This window comes from Rhinolophus sinicus, linkage group LG01 (genome assembly GCF_036562045.2).
Source record: "Rhinolophus sinicus isolate RSC01 linkage group LG01, ASM3656204v1, whole genome shotgun sequence".
Classification (NCBI taxonomy): Eukaryota; Metazoa; Chordata; class Mammalia; order Chiroptera; family Rhinolophidae; genus Rhinolophus; species Rhinolophus sinicus.
The window spans coordinates 59,751,179-59,769,574 of NC_133751.1; the positions used below are offsets into that span (position 1 = coordinate 59,751,179).

The 18,396-nt window shown below is 46.7% G+C and overlaps 1 protein-coding gene across 15 annotated transcripts in view; it reads right to left on the reverse strand.

Moving 5' to 3' along the window:
- KALRN (kalirin RhoGEF kinase) overlaps positions 1 to 18,396 on the reverse strand; it is a 617,732-nt gene that overhangs the window by 126,946 nt on the left and 472,390 nt on the right. For all 15 annotated transcript variants that reach the window (XM_019738972.2, XM_019738955.2, XM_019738953.2 and 12 more), the window contains exon 34: positions 109 to 355. In XM_019738972.2, coding sequence (XP_019594531.2) covers positions 109 to 355 — 247 coding nt within the window. The remainder of the gene's footprint in view (positions 1 to 108; positions 356 to 18,396) is intronic.

The following is an 18,396-nucleotide window of genomic DNA, read 5'->3' on the forward strand; positions in this document are numbered from 1 at the left end:
AAGGGGCTCATGAGACAGGTTCGTTCCACAATGTTCTTCAGTTAGAGGGGGGCTAACGTCCCCCGTGGCCTTCTGCTCCACATCCCCCTGCCCCTCTGTTCTCCCTACCTTTCACCAAGGGGAAGAAGCAGTCCATCTCCACGCTGCTCCGGGAATGGGAGATGCACAGGGCGCTGCTGGGGACCAGGCCCTCCTGGGGGGGACTCCGTTCCGTGGTGCGCACCAGACACCAGCCCGGCCGCTCACTTGGCCGCTCCAGCAGCTCCACCGTCTGTCCCACCTGAATGGTCAGCTCGCTGCTGTGGCCGGCGTTGAAGTCCTGGAGGACCACGGTCAACTCACATCCACCAGAGAGCTTGGAGGTGGTGGGGGGATGGGAGTAAACAGTGAGGACATGGGGGAAGGAGATGGGTGGGTGAGAGGGGGAGGGGAGAAAGGATGAATGAGAGCAGAGGAGACGAGGAAGAGGTGGAAGAGAAAAGGGAAAAGATGGGATTCAGGGTGGGAGACGGAAGCAGATGGAAAAGGGAGTTAGGAACAGGAAAGAAAAGAGAAAAAAAGTCATTAATAGTGGTGTTGAATCACTCAGCCGTTCTAGCTGCAGCAACAGTCTGGAGCCCGCCCAGAGACAGGGCTTTGATTCTAATTCCTCCTTGTTCAGTCAGACTTATTTTCCTTATTCCTTTGCCAAATTTCCAGCTAATGGTGCCTTTAAACCTCTTCCCCAATATGTCCCTTACTCCTTCCAAGGGCTCTGCCCCAGGCCGTACCCCTGTCTCCACAACTACCCCTCAGTCACTTACTGAGCATCTGTTTCTGAGTCGCTCACTCTCACTTGATTCTAGTTGATGTTTAGGAAGAATGGAAGAGACAGCCTGCCTTCCTTCTAACCCCTGCAACCTCCCTTCTCCCCTCCTCTCATTGGAACCATCAGCTTAAAACAGAGGCTTCAGTGACCAAAAAAAAACCCCAATAATAATAATAAATGAATGAATAAATAAATACATAAGTAAAATGAAGCTTCAATTCAAAGGCAGAAGCAAAACATGATTTATCTGGAAGGGAAATAGAATTGACATTAGCTCAGCCACCAGGGACCAGGGGAAAGAATGGAACGGAAGAGGGGTCACAGTCTACTTTGGAACCATCCTGAGTACCCCAACCTGTCCTTCCTTCAGGCCTGGCACTCCCCACTACATCAATCCAGGGGCAGAACCAATAAAATGGGGCAGAGAACAACCTCTATTAGCTGAACACTGAGACTTTCACTTTCCTCATGAGAAAAGCTCAGCCTGCTAATTTGTCTCACAGCCAAGCACAAGGCCTCCCTCTTGGAGCAGCAGTTGCACTTGGGGCAGAATGAGCGAGAGGGAAGGGGAACAATGGGTGGTTGAGCCCAGCTCGGCAGCCTGTCCTCTAAGGTTTAGCTCTAGCAGTGTTTCAGGGGAAGATCCCCAGTGCCACCTCCAGGGACGTCGCCTCCAGTCTGAGCGTCTCTGATTTAAGCCTTCAGGGCCTGCACTGTCTGCTCCAGCAGCTGTACTAAAGCACTAGTCCAAATATGTTGTATAGCTGTTTCCTACACATCTGGGAAGCTTCTGCGGAATGGTAAACAACAAACATCACAGTAAGGCGGGAATCAACGGTCCCACCAGGACCTAGAACTCAGCATTCAGGACTGTGACAGTTCTCTGGAACTTCAATGTCACAATGGGCTTGAAAAGGTTAACAGGGTGCATCTGCATCAGGCTGGTGGTTGCAATATGCATCGCCACCCACCACAGAGCAAGGAGTCCGCTCTAACCACATTCCCATGGGTGGGCATGGCTGCTGTCGGGATTAGATCGGGAAGAGGAATCTGTAGGACAGAAGGTGGGAGATGGAAAGAGACAGAAGAAGAAAAAAACACGCTTGTTGTCCCATTTTTTCCATTGAACTTTCCTGGTCCTATGAAAGGCACAGTGCCCCGCTCCCTCGCTCTCCTGGTGCTATCTTCCCTAAAGCGTCATTTAGAGAGGGATGCCGTGGGATGGTAATACATCACAGCTGCAGAGTACTGTTACAGTGTGCAAAGTACCTTCACATGACTCATCCACGCCATCCTCCAGTAACCAGGTGATATTACCATCTCCATCTCACACATCGAGACATTGAAGCTCAGAAATGTCAAGATCAGTGGTGGGGACATTGAGCATGCATTGTGCATAAAGGTCACCTAGGGAGCTAATTGAAAATGCAGGTACCCTTGTTGGTCCCTCCCTTGGCAGCCCCCCAAATGCCTATTTTTAACAAGGACCTCAACTCATGATTCTGAAAAGGGGGTTCCTGGAATACTGTCTGAGAAACACTGGCTAGATGGTTTTCCATAATCACCCAGGTGGACGTGAACCCAGACCTCAAATACAAATCCCCTGGTCCTTAAACTACATATCAGAGCAAGTTATGTACATAGTTTTAGATATGTTTGTGGTTGGAGGGGATGGGAGGCAGGTGGAGAGAAGAAGATATCAGTGGCCTGAGCTACTGGTCCTCTCCAAGCTTGTCCTACATCAGGTTTCTCCAACTTTTCAGATTGCATTTCTCTGTAAGAAATACAAGTATACTTTATATCTTGACCAGTCTACACTACGTATGAATAGCTCCATGTCATGCGGGAGACCCTGCTCGCTGCGCCATTTGTCATGCGGGGCGACAGGCGGGGTCTCTGCTCCCGCTCCCCATACAAGAACGCAGGATATGGTGAGGCCAAAAAGGAACACCCACGGAGCTATAGGTAGGGGAGTCATACCACTATATTCTCGCCGGCGGCACTATACTCTCACTGGAGGCTGCATCCACACTGTCCGCAAACCGCCATCCACGCTTGCCAGCCCAGCCGCCATCTTCTTGCTAGCCCCCATTCTTCTCTCTTCTCCTTCTAGCGTAGCCACAGCAGTTATATTAGTGGCCAATGGCTCACTGGTTACAGCTGACGGCCAACTAGCCACAGCTGATGGCCATGCAATCTCAGTTGATGGCCATTTACTACCTGAGCCAGCACCTGTCTATGTGAGGCCGAGAGCCTGGAAACTGCTTTCTGGGGCTCTGCCCCCACACTCCATCACTGAAACACAGATTTCACTCTCAAATTCTATTCTGGTTGTTTGGTCTCAATGGCTGGTAGCATCCCACAAAACTAATTCCACTTTCCGCTAACGTGCTGTTGGTAGAACGCTGGCCTAGATGACCATGAACGTTCCTCACTGAACTTGCATGCCTCAGTGGAGTCGCTCCTCTGTGCCAATGTCACGTGCACATGGCCTGAGATGCAACTGCAGCTCTTTTGCAGACTGTTGAGGCAGAGCAGAGAGGCTCTGGTTGCAAACATGCCCAGCATGTCACCCAGGTGCAAGGCTCGCTGCCACCCAGGGCAAGTTACAGCCAGACCGACTGGCTAGCTTGGGGCTGGAGTTGGGGGATAAGGGAGGATAAAGAGCCAGGCGGTGTGTTTCTACAATTCCATGACCCAGTTCCTGGAGAGAAGCCTGGAAACACCACTAGATGGTGGTGTTTGCCTTCTATAGGCTCCCAGTCCAGCCAGATGAAGGAGGAAGCAGAAGCAAGATGGTCGCTGGGCAGTCTCTGAGGCTCAAGCTTTAGATTCAGCCCCAAACCATTACAGTTCATGTTGCTTTGGGCGGCCTGCGAGGTCTCTGCTCCCGCTCCCCACATAAGAACGCAGGACACGGTGAGGCCAAAAAGGAACAGCCACGGAGCCATAGGTAGGGGAGTCATACTACTATAGTCTCGCTAGCGGCTGGGTTGGAAACACAGGAAGCAGGAGCCACACTGTCCGCAACCCTCACTGCACTGCTTGCAGGCTCAGCCACCATCGTCTTGCTAGCCCCCATTTTCCTGCTAGTGTAGCCACAGCAGGTGTATTAGACGCCAATGGCTCACTGGTTACAGCTGACGGCCAACTAGCCACAGCTGATGGCCATACAATCGTAGTTGATGGCCATTTACTACCTGAGCCAGCACCTTTCCACGTGAGGCCGAGAGCCTGGAAACTGCTCTCTGGGGCTCTGTCCCCACAGTTCAAATACAGGATGAAGGTCTGGTTCATGTCGCCTCAGAGGTTTGCTCGCAAAGAGATTTACCACATCAGGGCCCCACCCCAAGGAAATAAAGGAATTCCAAAGAATGGCCGCCGAGGGGGTTGGGAGAAATTGAAGAGTCGGTGCTTAGGCAGGGCTGCCCGTGAAATGGTCCCTCCTCATCCTCTTCCCAGAGCCTCCGGGAAGCCTTAGGGTGCCTGGGTGTAGGGACAGAGCGAGGAGTGCTGTTTCCAGGCTCTCGGCCTCACGTGGAAAGGTGCTGGCTCAGGTAGTAAATGGCCATCAACTGTGATTGGATGGCTATCAGCTGTGGCTAGTTGGCCGTCAGCTGTAACCAGTGAGCCACTGGCCAATAATATAACTGCCATGGCTACACTAGGAGAAAATGGGGGGCTAGCAAGAAGAGGGTGGCTGAGCTAGCAAGTGCGGATTGCAGTTAGCATGGCGGATTGCAGACAGTGTGGCTCCTGCTTCCTGTGTCTCCAACCCAGCCGCCAGCGAGACTATAGTGGTATGACTCCCCTACCTATGGCTCTGTGGCTGTTCCTTTTTGGCCTCACCATGTCCTGCGTTCTTATGTGGGGAGCGGGAGCTGAGACCCCATGTGACACCCTGCATGACAAATGGTGCAGTGAGCAGGGTCCCCTGCATGACACTGGGGAACTCGGAGTTCACACTTCGGAGAACACGGGACTGGAATCAGTACTAGAAACTTCTAAGAGCTCCTGCCAGTAGGGGAGGGGTCGAGGACAGAAGGGCCAAATACCTTTGAGGAATCTTGGCACACTTAAAAGACTTTTACTTGCAATCCTTCCATGTAATTCATTCATGCTTCCTGCTTGAAGCCTTCTCCTGGGCTGATGAGTCACACCAACAACTGACCATTACACAACGTATGCCCCTCCATACAAACCAAATTCCCTCACAAATACTAAATTGTCAGGTTCTTAGAAATGTACGTGTGTGTTTTCTTTCTGACCAGTGCTGGCGTGTCAGCTGGTCTCTTCTGGGCTACAGAGCCCAGAAGCGTCATTTTCTCTTCCTCCTCTTTCCATTTTGAAAGGACCAGTGGACATGTCCCCACTCTCACTGTTTCTTCCTCTTTACCGGGCTCCGGTCCTTTGCAGTGACACGTTCAGGAAGCCCTCACTTATCTCCCTGAGTGGAATCTTGTGTCCCAGGAATTTAAATGTTTTATGCAACAACTAAGATTGAACACGGCACCTTGAGCTGAGCTGCCACTGAGCTCCCAGATGGCTCTGTTGTCCTCTCAACCACAAGGTTGCCAGTTCGACTCCCGCAAAGGATGGTGGGCTGTGCCCCCTGCAACTAGCAATGGCAACTGGACCTGGAGCTGAGCTGCGCCCTCCACAACTAAGACTGAAAGGACAACAACTTGACTAGGAAAAAAGGCCTGAAAGTACACACTGTTCCCCAATAAAGTCCTGTTCCCCTTCCCCAATAAAATCTTAAAAAAATAAAAATAAAAGTAAATGTTTTATGCAACAGCCTGTTGTAGAAAATGTTGCAAACCACATCTTTGTTTTGTCCGAATTCTTTTCTTCCTCACAGCCCTTTAAGAAGTGTTTTAAGGTCCTTTGCAAATCTTTAGATTTGTATTTCCTATTTCTTGGCATATTTGTGTTCTAATTTTCCTATTTAGGCCTGCAGATAGATCATTCTTCACATTTGGGTTCACTTTTAACACCTCCTTGTCAGAAGGACCCCTTTATGTTATTAATTTTTCTCCTGGCTAAGCCTTCTTTCCTATCAATCTCCCTGCATGGGCTGGTGCAACATGCAACTTGTCTCTTAGTTGTTTTCTGATGGACTTATTAACCATTGGGTCATAGCTGCCCACATCTATCTCTTTCTATCTCTATCTATTATCTCTATCTCTTTATTTCTCTGTCTAGATCTCCCACATTCTGACTTATTTTAAATTGACCTTTTCTTTAATTGTCAATTCTTTGAACATCTGCTCCCCTCCACTGAATATGCCAAGCCATCCCCCTAACCACTCTCCTCTCTGACTCCTCTGATGCATCCTTCCTCCCTTCCCTCTGCCCCATTTTCCCATTTCACGGCTCTAAACTTCGATTAGTTTCAAAATTTCCTTAGCGCCCCTGGCTTCCTCTTCACATGCTTTCATCACCTACTCTTGCTCCTGCTGCCTGTAGTCTGGCCATAAAAACTGTATTATCGCAGCCTCCCCATCTTTGACCTGCCGGTTTCACTTTTAAGTTGTCCCATGTAGCCCTGCCATGCAGGCCGCTTGCTTACCTTCTCGGCCCTTTAAGTGTCCTACTCTCCTGAGCTGAGTGATGCTAGTCCTCAGAAAAGACAAACCTGTAATCTGATCTTCTCTTCCTCTAAATATGTCTCAAGAGAAAAGCAGGCTTTGCTGAGGAGACCCTTTTTACTGACATAAATGTAAAAACTCTCTTTTCCTCTCCTTTAGTAGGGTCCCTGATGTCTCTGAGATGACCCTCCAAGTAGCCTTTCTTTGTCTGTTCATGATGCATCTTTGGGTCTCTTCTATCAGCGCACTGGCTGTTCTTTCAATGAACAATGTTCCCATCTCATGGGTGTCCTTAGCCCACAGAGGTGGGCGGGCTATCACATCCTATTCCAAACTCCAAGGCCGCATTGTGTTCTTACTGTATATTTTTAAACTATCTGTTATGGATGTTTAACTGCCAAATTATCAATTCAATCCTGTGCCAGATTCTAAAACCAAACGTATCCTCCCAGGGAAATGCTGGTATCCTTGAGTGGATAGCACAGACTCTCAGCATGAAGTCAGGGGTCTCTGGGTCTCCTCTGACCTTATACCCCAGGTTCTGCAATCGTTTCTCATCTCACTCCCTTCACTGTATCCACCCCCTGCAGCGCATCTGGCTTTTTCTGCTGGGCCTCTGACTTGGCCCCTTCCTGGGAGCTTCTAGGACATTGTCTTTGCCTAGCTCCCTAGGGCCCTGTCTAAGGCCTGCTAAGCCTTTTTGATGCTAAGTGCTACTTGGGTCTCCCCCAGTGCTTGTTGCTGAGTCATCATCGGAGTCTTCCTCCCCCCTCCCCCATACTTTCCCAGTCTCTCTCCTTTCTGGGTCCTGGCCTTTCCCCTGGGAGCCTGTTCCCCTGTTGCCCAGTATCTGGATGGCTGCCTCCTCCACCCTCCATGGTGCTTCCTGAGGGGCAGAAGTCGCTCTTCAGGTCTTCATCTGCTTCTTGCTCCGCAGTGTAGCTGCGTGGTTTTCTTTCCAGCACATACTGCTACTCGCACGTTATGAAAAGACCTCATGACCACCCTCAGTTCTCACTCATATTCGCCAGAAACTATTGCTTTCACTTAGATCCATTTTTGCTTGGTTACCAGTTGGATGAACTGAACCTCCTTCTTGTATAAACAGTGTGACCTGGATTAACCCTAAGAGCTTCTGGAAAAAGGACCTAATCATTCCCTGTGGATTTTCCAGTGATATTCAGAGAGGTGGGACAACACCCCACCCAGCAGTCTACTGCTGTCTGCTCAGCGCCTCAGCTTCTGCCTCTAGCTTCCATCCCATTCTCCCCAGGCAGCGCAGCCAGTGGTGCAGGGCATGGACTGGAGCCTCTCTCCTCTGGGTAACCAGGGGCAGGTTACTCAACCTCTCGGTCTCTGTTTCCTCATCTTTGGAATGCAGATATTAACAGTATCTGCTTCAGAGGTTGCTATAAAGATTACATGAGGGCTGGCCCGGTGGCTCAGGTGGTTGGAGCTCTGTGCTCCTAATGACGAAGGCTGCCAGTTCGATTCTCACATGGGCCAGTGGGCTCTCAACCACAAGGTTGCCAGTTCAATTCCTCGAGTCCTGCAAGGGATGGTGGGCAGTGCCCCCTGCAACTAAGATTGAACACAGCACCTTGAGCTGAGCTGCCGCTGAGCTCCCGGATGGCTCAGTTGGTTGGAGCGCATCCTCTCAACCACAAGGTTGCCAGTTTGACTCCTGCAAGGGATGGTGGGTTGTGCCCCCTGCAACTAGCAACGGCAACTGGACCTGGAGCTGAGCTGAGCCCTCCACAACTAAGACTGAAGGGACAACAACTTGACTTGGAAAAAATCCTGGAAGTACACACTGTTCCCCAATAAAGTCCTGTTCCCCTCCCCCCAAAAAAAAGATTACATGAGATAACACTTATAAAGCACTTAGGATAGTACCTTGAGCAGAGTTAGCTCTCTAAATGTTTAAAAATAAACTCTAGAGGTATTAATTATTATTATTTCAATTTGAATTAGGAGTAGAGAAGAAATGGAAAAATAATGAATTTTCATGGTACATTGGGAACATAGGCATGTAACTTATTATGTAAATGAACCACATTTCCCCCTGTTTTTATAACCTTAATGGAATCTAGCTCTGAGCCAAGCCAATGAGAAGAACTGGCTGAAGGCTATGTAGGGATAGTAACATCAGGGGTCTCCCAAGGCAGCACGTGCTTTTCCTGTTATAAACAAGGGGACAGTGGGACCCCGGATCCCTTTATGGAAAATGAGGATTCCCTTCTGCCTTTTCATTCTGCATTGCTGTCCAGGCACCTTCCATGTGAAGAAGCCCCCCTTTTCCCCTGAGCCTGATAACTGCCCCCGTTCCCTGCCACCGGAGCCTGCTCATAACTGTGAGCATCAGTTTCTGACACTGCTTCGCTCATCAGATAAACCAGACCTCCTCCTCTCCTGGCTGCCTGCCCTCTACCTCTCTGGATCTAATTCCTCCACAATGCTTAGCCAGTGCAAGGCACAGACTTCTCTGAGTTAACATCTATGTATGGATGTCAACACAGGAGGCCGGAGCTGGCTTCAGAGAAACATGCAGTTGGAAGGTGTCTGCTTGGGGCAGTTTAAAGGGCTCTGAGAAGGCTGCCAGCTCCTCTTGTTCAAAGCTGTCTTCGCCCCCTGCAACTGCCGCCAGTGCCTGGAATCCCACTGTCGGAGATTAATTTCATTAGGTAACATCCCTTGGCATGAACCGTGTCCAAGCACAGTATGTATATGATTCCATTCCAATTGCAAAAAGATGGAAGCAGCATACAAGTGAGACACAGTTGTACTTATATGGCTTTAAGCATGAAGATGTTCCTAACAGCATTTCTTTTTTTTTTTTTATGACAAAAACTTAACAACCATAACATAAAAACACACTAAAACTAAAATATAAAAACCTGACAGGAAGGGAATGGTTAAGTAATTATGACATTCCACTGAGTGAACGTTTAATTATGCAGCCATTGGATGTTTATAATAGCTTATAAATTGTTAATCTTGTATAAAGTAAAAAAGAAAAAAGGACAGGAGGTAAAGTTGCATAAATGACTATATGAAGAACGTCATCAGCAACGGAAAAACTAACAGGAAATTCATCAAAATGTTAAGACTGACTTTTTTGGGTGGGGAACTCTGGATAACAACCCCCACCTCCTTCTAATGGCCAGTATTGCCCAATATGTCTCACCTAAGAGTTATTATATAATGAAATCAACAAGAACAACCTGTAAGACAAGTCAACAATATAAAGTGAAAAAAAAATCTTGCAAATATTCCCAGGAGGCACAATACTTCGAGGGGAAAAAAAAGTGGGCAATGGATAGATAGCTAGTTCCCAGTTTGGCTCTGGGACCACCATTTCATAACCTTCGGGAAAGCCCCAAACTGCCACTGATGCCTCAACGTAGTGGCTTCAAAATCTGTCCCTACAAACCTCTGTCCCTGCACTACTGTAAAACTCAGATGAGCCCTCCAGAAACCAGATCCATTTATACAAATTTAGTGCTGTTTTTCTCTTGAATTGAATTTTTGAAACAGAGGTGTAAAGCCGTGTCTGGGCACTGAGAAGTACTGTTGTGGGGCTCTGGGATGTCTTCAATTTTCACTTTGGTAGCCTGTGGAGCTGCCAGGTCCAATTAAGAGTCTAAGGCTGATGATTTGCTTTATCTTTGTTCTCTGGAGCTGGGCTGCTGCTGACTGCACCGGAAAGAGCTATTTGGTTTCATTGTTTCCCCTGGTGCTGAAATGGGGCAGAACTACAGAGAGGCAGGGAGTATGGTCTGTGGTCAGAGTCCAGCTCATGAAGTGCATAGTAATCGTGGGGAAAACAAGGAGCAGGAATCAAGAGGCCTTGGTGCTGGTGGTGCAAGTTCACCCATGTGCGATTTGGGGACAATCCATCCCCTCTCCATACCTGAATTTCCTCCTTCTTAAGATGAGGCAATTGGATGTCAGGGCCTTTTCCAGTTTTAATATTTATGCGCGGAGCAGTGTCTATATTTACTTTCTAACACAAAATCCTATTTAAGTTTCTTGAGCCCTTATCATGAACATGTTGCAGTATTTATTTGTTAACTCATTTCTTGTCATATTGGACAGGAGACGGTAAGGTTCAGAAAACATTTTCTGTCTTGCTCGTAGCTACATCTCCTGAGTCTAGAGTGATGCCTGGCACGTAGCTGGTGATCAACCAATACCTGTTGAAGGCACCAGTGAATAAGTTCCAAGAGCTACTGCCTGGTACGTAACTGAGCTCACGACAATGCCTGAGAGGTCTCTCTCACTGGCTGCCCCCCTATTGCTGTCGGCATCTTCTGGATCCCACAGTTTGTGTTCTGAGCCCCTTTTCAAAAATGTTATCTTGTCCTTTAATCATTTGGCTATATCTCTACTAATTCCTAAACCGGACAAAAATGGCATGGAGGGGGGACTCACAAATACAAAGAGAATAAGAGGTAATAGTAGAGAAGTCAATTTTTTTTTTTATTTGAATAACAAACTAGCTGCAAGAGTGGTAACTGACTTGGTAGAATGTAGATGCGATGTGAGTGTCGGGCAATTAGCCCTGCACAACCCTCAGACAGGCTCGGGAAGTGGCAGCGCCAGGCCGCAGTGAGCGTGGAAATACCGGTGGGGCTAAAGACGGAAGTTGGATTGAAAGTTAGTGAAGAGAGCAGACCCCTAGATCCCTCCTCTTTCCAATGCACACTTTTCCTGAAAAACTGAAATTCAATGAAGGTCTACGTACAGAATAGGAAGACGGCTGCCACCCACGTACCTCCTGGCTCCCAGAACACTGGCACCAAATATAAACATTGTAGGCAGATCTGAGGATCTTTCATTGGAGAAACCAAAAAGAGGTACAGATGTTCAAATACTGATATGTGAGATCCTGCCCCAGACCTCAGTACCCGGCCAGATCACCCACCGCACAGTGAAACTTTCTAGTCAGGAAGCTCCTTCCATTACACAGAATATAAGGTTAGCTTTTTTGGCGCCTTACTGATACGTATAAGTGGGATTCACCAGATTTTTAAGGATCACCAGACTTTTAAGAAAAGCCTCTCAACAAAGACCAAACTAAGCAAACTGAAAGGACCAGGAACTCAGAGGAAACAAAATGCAGCCAGGACAAGAAAACTTCAACAACAGTATCCATGAAAAAAAGAACAAGCAGCTCCATAAAGAGAGAAAATTACAGAATGAAAAAGAGCTCTCAGAAATGAAACACATCATTGAAATGAAACATTTCAGACATAGGTGGGAAGATAAAGTCAAATAAATTTTCCAGAAAGTAGAGCAAGAACACTGAAAGAGGAAAATATGAGAGAAAATATAAGAAAATGAGAGATTCAACCTACCAAGTTTTTGGTAGACAAAATGGAAAGGAATAAATTGTAAAGAAAAATACCCAGGGCTGCAAGGCATGAGTTGCCAAATGGATACAATGTTCCAGGTGCCTGTTGCAATTAATTTAAAAAGACCCACTCTAAAACACAGCATCAGGATATATTGGCAGAAAAAAGAGTAGTCAAAAAGCTTTCAGAGAGGATGAAAAAAGATCAGGTAAAATCCAACAAATCAAAGACCATTATAACAGCAGATTTCAACAACATTAGAATATATTTTTTAAAAAATGGAGAAATTCCTTCAAAACTCTGAGTAAGAATTATTTCCAAACTAGAATTCTATGCCCAGACATGTCATCAATCAAGATGAGGGTAACACTAACGACATTTCCAGACTCTCAAAGTCTCAAAAGGTGGCCTCAATAAGCATTCAGTAATATTAACTATTATGATTAGCATTGGTTGTCCTCTCAAGTTTTCCTCTTTCATTCTGTTTATTTTTCTGGTTTCTCTGAATGTGATACGCCTTTGATATATATACAAATTAAAATTAATCGCTTCATTCTCTTTAAAAAAACTGAGTTACTAGGTAGACAGATTTGAGCAATGCCTGAACCACAAAATGTTTTTTTATTTTAGCAAAGCATTCATCCAAGCCTTATGTGGCAACCTTTTAGCCAAAGGTTAAATAATGTGTGGGCTGAGAAGGTGGTACTGTCACGTGGTATTCATGGCCTATAGTAAACAGGAAAGGAACTTTGGGGTTCATCTAATCCAATCCCCTCAGTTTACAGAAAAGGAAAATGAATCCCCCAAAGAGGAAGGAACTTATGGAAGGAAGGCAGTGTGTAGAAGACGGCAGGTGCTCAATAAACATTTGTAAGTAATTTGTAAGTATTGGTAAGTAAATGAGTTAAGTCAGAGATTATCCAACTCTCTTAACTCATAAGTGTTCAAACTGAGGGCCCCAAGCTAGTTAGTAGCAGAGACAAAAACAGACAGACTCATGTTTTCAAATTTTCAGAACTCTTTCACTCTGTCTTGCTAGATTAATAATTGTATAATCTACGAGAACATCGCAAGGCTTGAGGTCCAAGCTTGTACCTACGTAGTCATATGTGGATTGGTGCAACCGTGGTAAAGAGGACTATCAACTCCATGCTTGACAAAGCTACAGAGGACACAGAGCTGGGAGAGGCAGCTAACATTGCAGATCACAGAAACTGGGGACCTTAGTGAGCGTCTACTGCAAACTCTTACTCAGGTAGGGAGGGCCCTTCTAGAGGTATCTTGCTCTCTGCTTTATGAAGCCGTTCTCTCTGGGTGCAGAGCTGTGGTTTTAACATTTTCTTTGTTTTTATAACTTCCATGCAGGGTTCTTAGTCTGCCCTCTAGGGTAATACAGAAGTTATCCTTCTTCTTCCATAGAGCTTCACATAGGAAGAGCAGATGAAGAATTCCTTAAGTCTTCTCTTTTCTAAAATGTTCTTCCAATGGCTCCCAAATGTATGGTTTCCAATATTTTTTTCCTATTTTTCTGGATGAACTTCATTATGTCACTGTCCTTCCTAATAGGGGGGCACAGAGAATTAAACCCAATCCTTTAGCTGTAGTCTGCCCAGTGCAGACTAAGTGAAACCCCCACTTCCCATTCTAGACATTGCACTTCTATCAGTGGGGTCTGAGCCTTTTAGTTAAGTCACGCTGGGCTTCTACCGAGCACGGAGCTTACCAGAACCCCCAATCTCACTGATTCTTAACCCAGATCCTCCCCTTTCTCTACTTGGGGTTCTGAGGCTTTTAATTCAGAGAATTTTCATTAATCTTCATTAAATTTAATTTTCTAGCTAAGGCGTAGTGTTTTTGACCCTCCCATCTATCAGAGTAGTGACTCCTTCCAGCTGTGTCATCTGCAAAACTGAAATTTGTGCTTCGATGTGTTTATCCAAGGGAGAGAGAAAGATGGAGAACTAGGTAGGAACAAGGACAGAGCTCAGATGCAACACTGTAGGCTCCCCAAAGATGGATGGTACGACCCACCCAGAAGAAGAACTAGACTTGCTCTTGGGCCTAACGAACAGGGTTTCATTATGGAAGTTACAGGGTTTCAGGTTTGGCTTAACTTAGTGTTTATTCATTTGTTCACTCAACAAGAATTTATCAAATGCTGGTTAGAGGTCTCCAGGTAGGGGGCAGGAAAATGCAAACTGATACAGAATCCTGTCTGCTTGGTATCTCTGTACTCCCGACTCAGGCTTCAGAGACCATCTAGACTAGGCATAAAGTGTCAGTGGAGATGGGGCCAGGAGGATGAACAGTCTAGCAATGAACTTGAGCCTCTGCAACACTGAGCCTTAGTTTGGAGATAGTGTTCTGCCAAGGGGGAGGCATCTTCTGGCTTTTCTGGGCTTGCCCCAAGCTGTCTGCACTGCTGTTCTGACTATACTTGAGCAGAAAGGCTTTTTCTTGCAACACATGCCATAGTGGGGGCTCTGAACAGCCCAAGGTTACCTACAGCAGACAGAGGAGATGTGGCTGGGAGAAACTGGAGATTACAAAGAGCAACTCTCCAAGTAGACAGAAAAGTTTTGGGCTGCCCCAGGCATTCCTGCAAACGGTCCACTGTGTGGTTTGTGCAACACTGAGAAATTGAGCTTCAGGTGAAATCTGGCCAAAGGCCAGAGAGGATTTTGCAAAAGTGCATGTGGGTCACCATTTCTGATTTTGTAGGTTATTGGGTCTGGAGTCAGATTGTTAGGTTTGAATCTGTCTCCATTGTTATTATCTGTTTAATCTTAAGCAAGTTAATTAACCTCTCTTTGGCTCATTTTCCTTATCTGTAAAACAGGGATAATACAAATTCCTACTGCATAGAGTTCCTGCAAGGTTTACATGAGTTAACACAGATAACATGCTCAGTAAATGTTACCTATTGTTTGTCTAGTAACTGTACCTTGGAATACACCCAACACAGGTTGTCTGCACTGATACTGTGTGTCTAGGGAATAGAAATCCATTTCCAAAGCATCTCTCATGTCACATATTGAGGGAAACTGGCAAATTGGGAAAAAAATGAAAAGCAGATATCTATTCCCACGCCCCGAGTTCAAAGGCTTAGGGTACAGTTTAGGCTACCATTTCCCTCGGCAGGGTCATGGATGTGACATTCTCCCCTCTTCCTCCACCAGGCCTCCTAGAGGAACAACAGACTGGCATCACGTCGGGAAGGAGTTTCTTGGAACTGTTTGACAAATCTGGGTGGATAACATGTTCACACTGCGATGGGTGCGGTATCTACTCTCACATAGAAATCTGGCAAAATAACCCCGGAAAGAGGCCATGCTTCCCTGCGGTGGACCAGGGAACACCAACGACTTTGGGTAATCTGAGTGCAAGCCCCAAGCCTGTCAGGACTGGAACTGGGGACAGGGCATAGACAGAGTTCAGGGCTGTGCTACTGAATGCCTGCGGGGGGGCTGTCTCAGCAAGGGGGCCGGCCAGGCACTGGCAGGCTGGGGGTGCATTACAGATGCAAGTTCAGGAGAAGCACATTCTAAGTGCTTTGACTCAGAAAGCAAACACCAATAGTCACCGTCTCACAGACCAAAAGAAATGCCAGTGGACGTCTTGTTAATTTCTCATTTTCCAGCAGAATGAGATTGTAATTCACATTTGTATGGCCTTTTATAGCTTATAAAGCTCTTTTATAGACATAGTCTGGTCCTTATGGATCCCATCAGGCTAGCATTATCATCCAATTTCAGAGAGGAGCAAAGTGAGGCTCAGAGAGATGAACTAATACAGATCACACAACAGCAAGCCGCAAAGGCAGGATTCCGCGTCCTATGAATTTAGCGATCCCATTAATGCCCTTATTTGTGTATTCACCAGCCGCAGTGCTGGGCATGGGGCACAGAGCAGGGAGGCAGACAGTCATGACGACCCTGCCCTTACCAAACGTACTGTATGTTGGGCAACACACATTATACAAGCATCCGGAGTATGGCGACAGGGAAAGCGTGGGTTGCTGGCCCAGGGATGAGGGATGGGGTCCCTCAGAACTGCCTCACCCGACTGCTCCACGGGATACGGCCATGGTTGTGACTTCTAGGAGCTGTTTATCTTATTAGCTTTGGCACCTCCTTTGGCTGTGACAATCGATAACAACTTCCCTGCAGCTTACCCATCAGTCAGTGGGGTTCCAGAGCATCTGCCTCTTTCCTGTGCCAGCCTGCTCAGCTCCATCACCACCAGGCCGTCTCCAACTGTGTTGGCACCACCCTAGCGGCAGGAGATGCCAGCTCTCCAGAAAAATGATCCAGAACATGTACCCAGCAAGGAGGAGAAGAGCAGTAGCAACTAAAAGGGTCATCCCAGCGTCTTACAGCATCTTTCCTAATAGCTGTCACATTTTTGCCCTCCGTAAATTATGGATTCTCCCTTATCCTGGATCTTATCCTGGCCCCTGCAGTGTGAAGGTGGGCCTTTATCTATGATCTCACACGGCTTGCTTGTCCAGGGTCACCCAGCTATTGGGTGACTCCCAATGGGACTTTCTGCTTCTATCTGCAGTTGTTGGATGGTTTTGCTCTGGGACTGACAACCACCTCCAATCTCATGTCTGGTTCGTGACACTGTACCTTTCTTACCACCACCTTCCCACCTGAGGCACCCTCTGCACGCAGCTTACTACCTGTTTCCTTGTCCGTGTGCATGGTCTATGATCCAGTTATATCTTACACAATTCTTAACTTTCAGATCAGATCAGCAATCCAGGAACAAAAGGGCAAAAGCACAGTTCTGGTGGGTGCTAAGTGGCCACTAGAGGGAAGCAAAAGCTAAGACTTACTAAGGAAACAGCCACACGTGGGCTGGTGGAACAGAAGGCTGAACCCTACCCTGGCTGGGGCACCCTACCTGCCCACAGGAGAAACACGAGACGGACAATTGTATAGTGCCTGGCACATAGTAGGTATTCAACGACTATTTCCTAGGTGAAATTCCTAACTTTACAAATAAGAAAGCAGAGATCAGATCACAAAATGAGTTGGTGTCAGGCCCCATCGTCCCGGCTCTCAGGCCAGGATGCCTTTCCATCACACAGCCCATCAGCCCTCTTCCTTCCCTCCTCCTTCCTGTTCCGTCCTCTATGGTTCAGTCCAGATAAAACCTGCTCATCCAAATTCCAAAACATTTTGGACAAGCACTAGTCATTTGAGACTCTTTGCTCTATCCCTTATGTCTAATTTGTCACTTAGCCCTGCTAGGTTATTAAACATCTTCCTCTTGCTTTCCGGGCAGCTCTCTCGCCAATCCAGCCGCTTCCATGGAGGCCCTTCCAGTGCCGGCCCTTCCATGCTCCACCCTCATCATAACACTGATTTCAGAATTTACGTCGACTCTGCTGTGTCTGCCCCTTCAAATTCTACCAGCCTCTTGCGGGCATGCAAAGCCTTTCCTAATCCTCCCCATTCACGTGCTCAACTCCGACTTCTATGACTTGGCCACAGATTATCTCTGCTTGGTCTCCTGATGGTATCCCAAAGATGTCCCAGTCATTTCTGCCTCTGGGCTTCTGTTGATGGATGCCACTCCAACTGAAAGCTTCCCTTTTCCTCTCTAGCCCCTGTAGTCCCCACCGCCGAAGGTCAAGGGCAGCTCTCTATTCCCCACATCTGACATCTCACAGATTCTTCAGCAGTGGTCTCCACAATGTTTTTTCCCTTTCTGGGACTAATTTGTCTGTCCTATGTGTTCTGCTACTCAAGCAGTCACAAGGACACACCCCTCACTTTCGATGGCTTCCGCATATGTGTATATTATAAAACACGTTTCTTGGCTATTTGGCTTAGTGACTAAACAGTCACTTTTGGAGTGCCCTCTTAGTTTGATCAATTTTCTCCTATTCTGTGGCACTGTTTCAGCAATGGTGCGTCCTAGAGTTCTGTGTTTGGAACCAGTGAAAAACGATTGTGAGTGTGTGTCACATCATAACATTTTCCTTTATAATTTTTAGTTTCTCGTGTTTTTTCCCTATCCCAAATATGTCACTATTTCTAACTCAGAATCTGTGTTTCAGTTGGTAGTGGTGGCAGGTTGAGGGAATGGTACGGCGGGGAGCTCACTGGAGGACGGCATGGTGGTATATATTCTGGATTTTGAACTCAGCAGCCCTGAGTTGGAATCCAAGTTGACCACTGACTAGCTGTGTTTTCTTGGAAATGTTAAAAATACAAACTCTGTGTAAGATTCAGTTGCTCAGCAAAAATACTGAGTCACGTTGATTAAAGATTATAATGCATGTGAAGCGCTTGATATCCAGTTAGTGGCTGTTATTGTCGTTATTACTGTTGTTATTCTTATTTGGTGTGATTGGTTGAGCTATTGAGTGTACATGAGCTAGTCCCTTTTCTTTAGAGAGAGAGATTATTCATTTTATTTTAAAACGGTTTATAATATACAGAGGGTGCCAAAAAAATATATACACATTTTAAGGAAGGAAAACTATATTAAAATTGTAATACTCAATATATACTGATAACAGAAGATGAATACAAGTCATGTTTGACTTCTGCAATCACAAGAGGTGCTCAGAGTGGTGACCATCAGCGTCCAGACACTTCTGGTTATAGTGAACTACTGCTTGAGC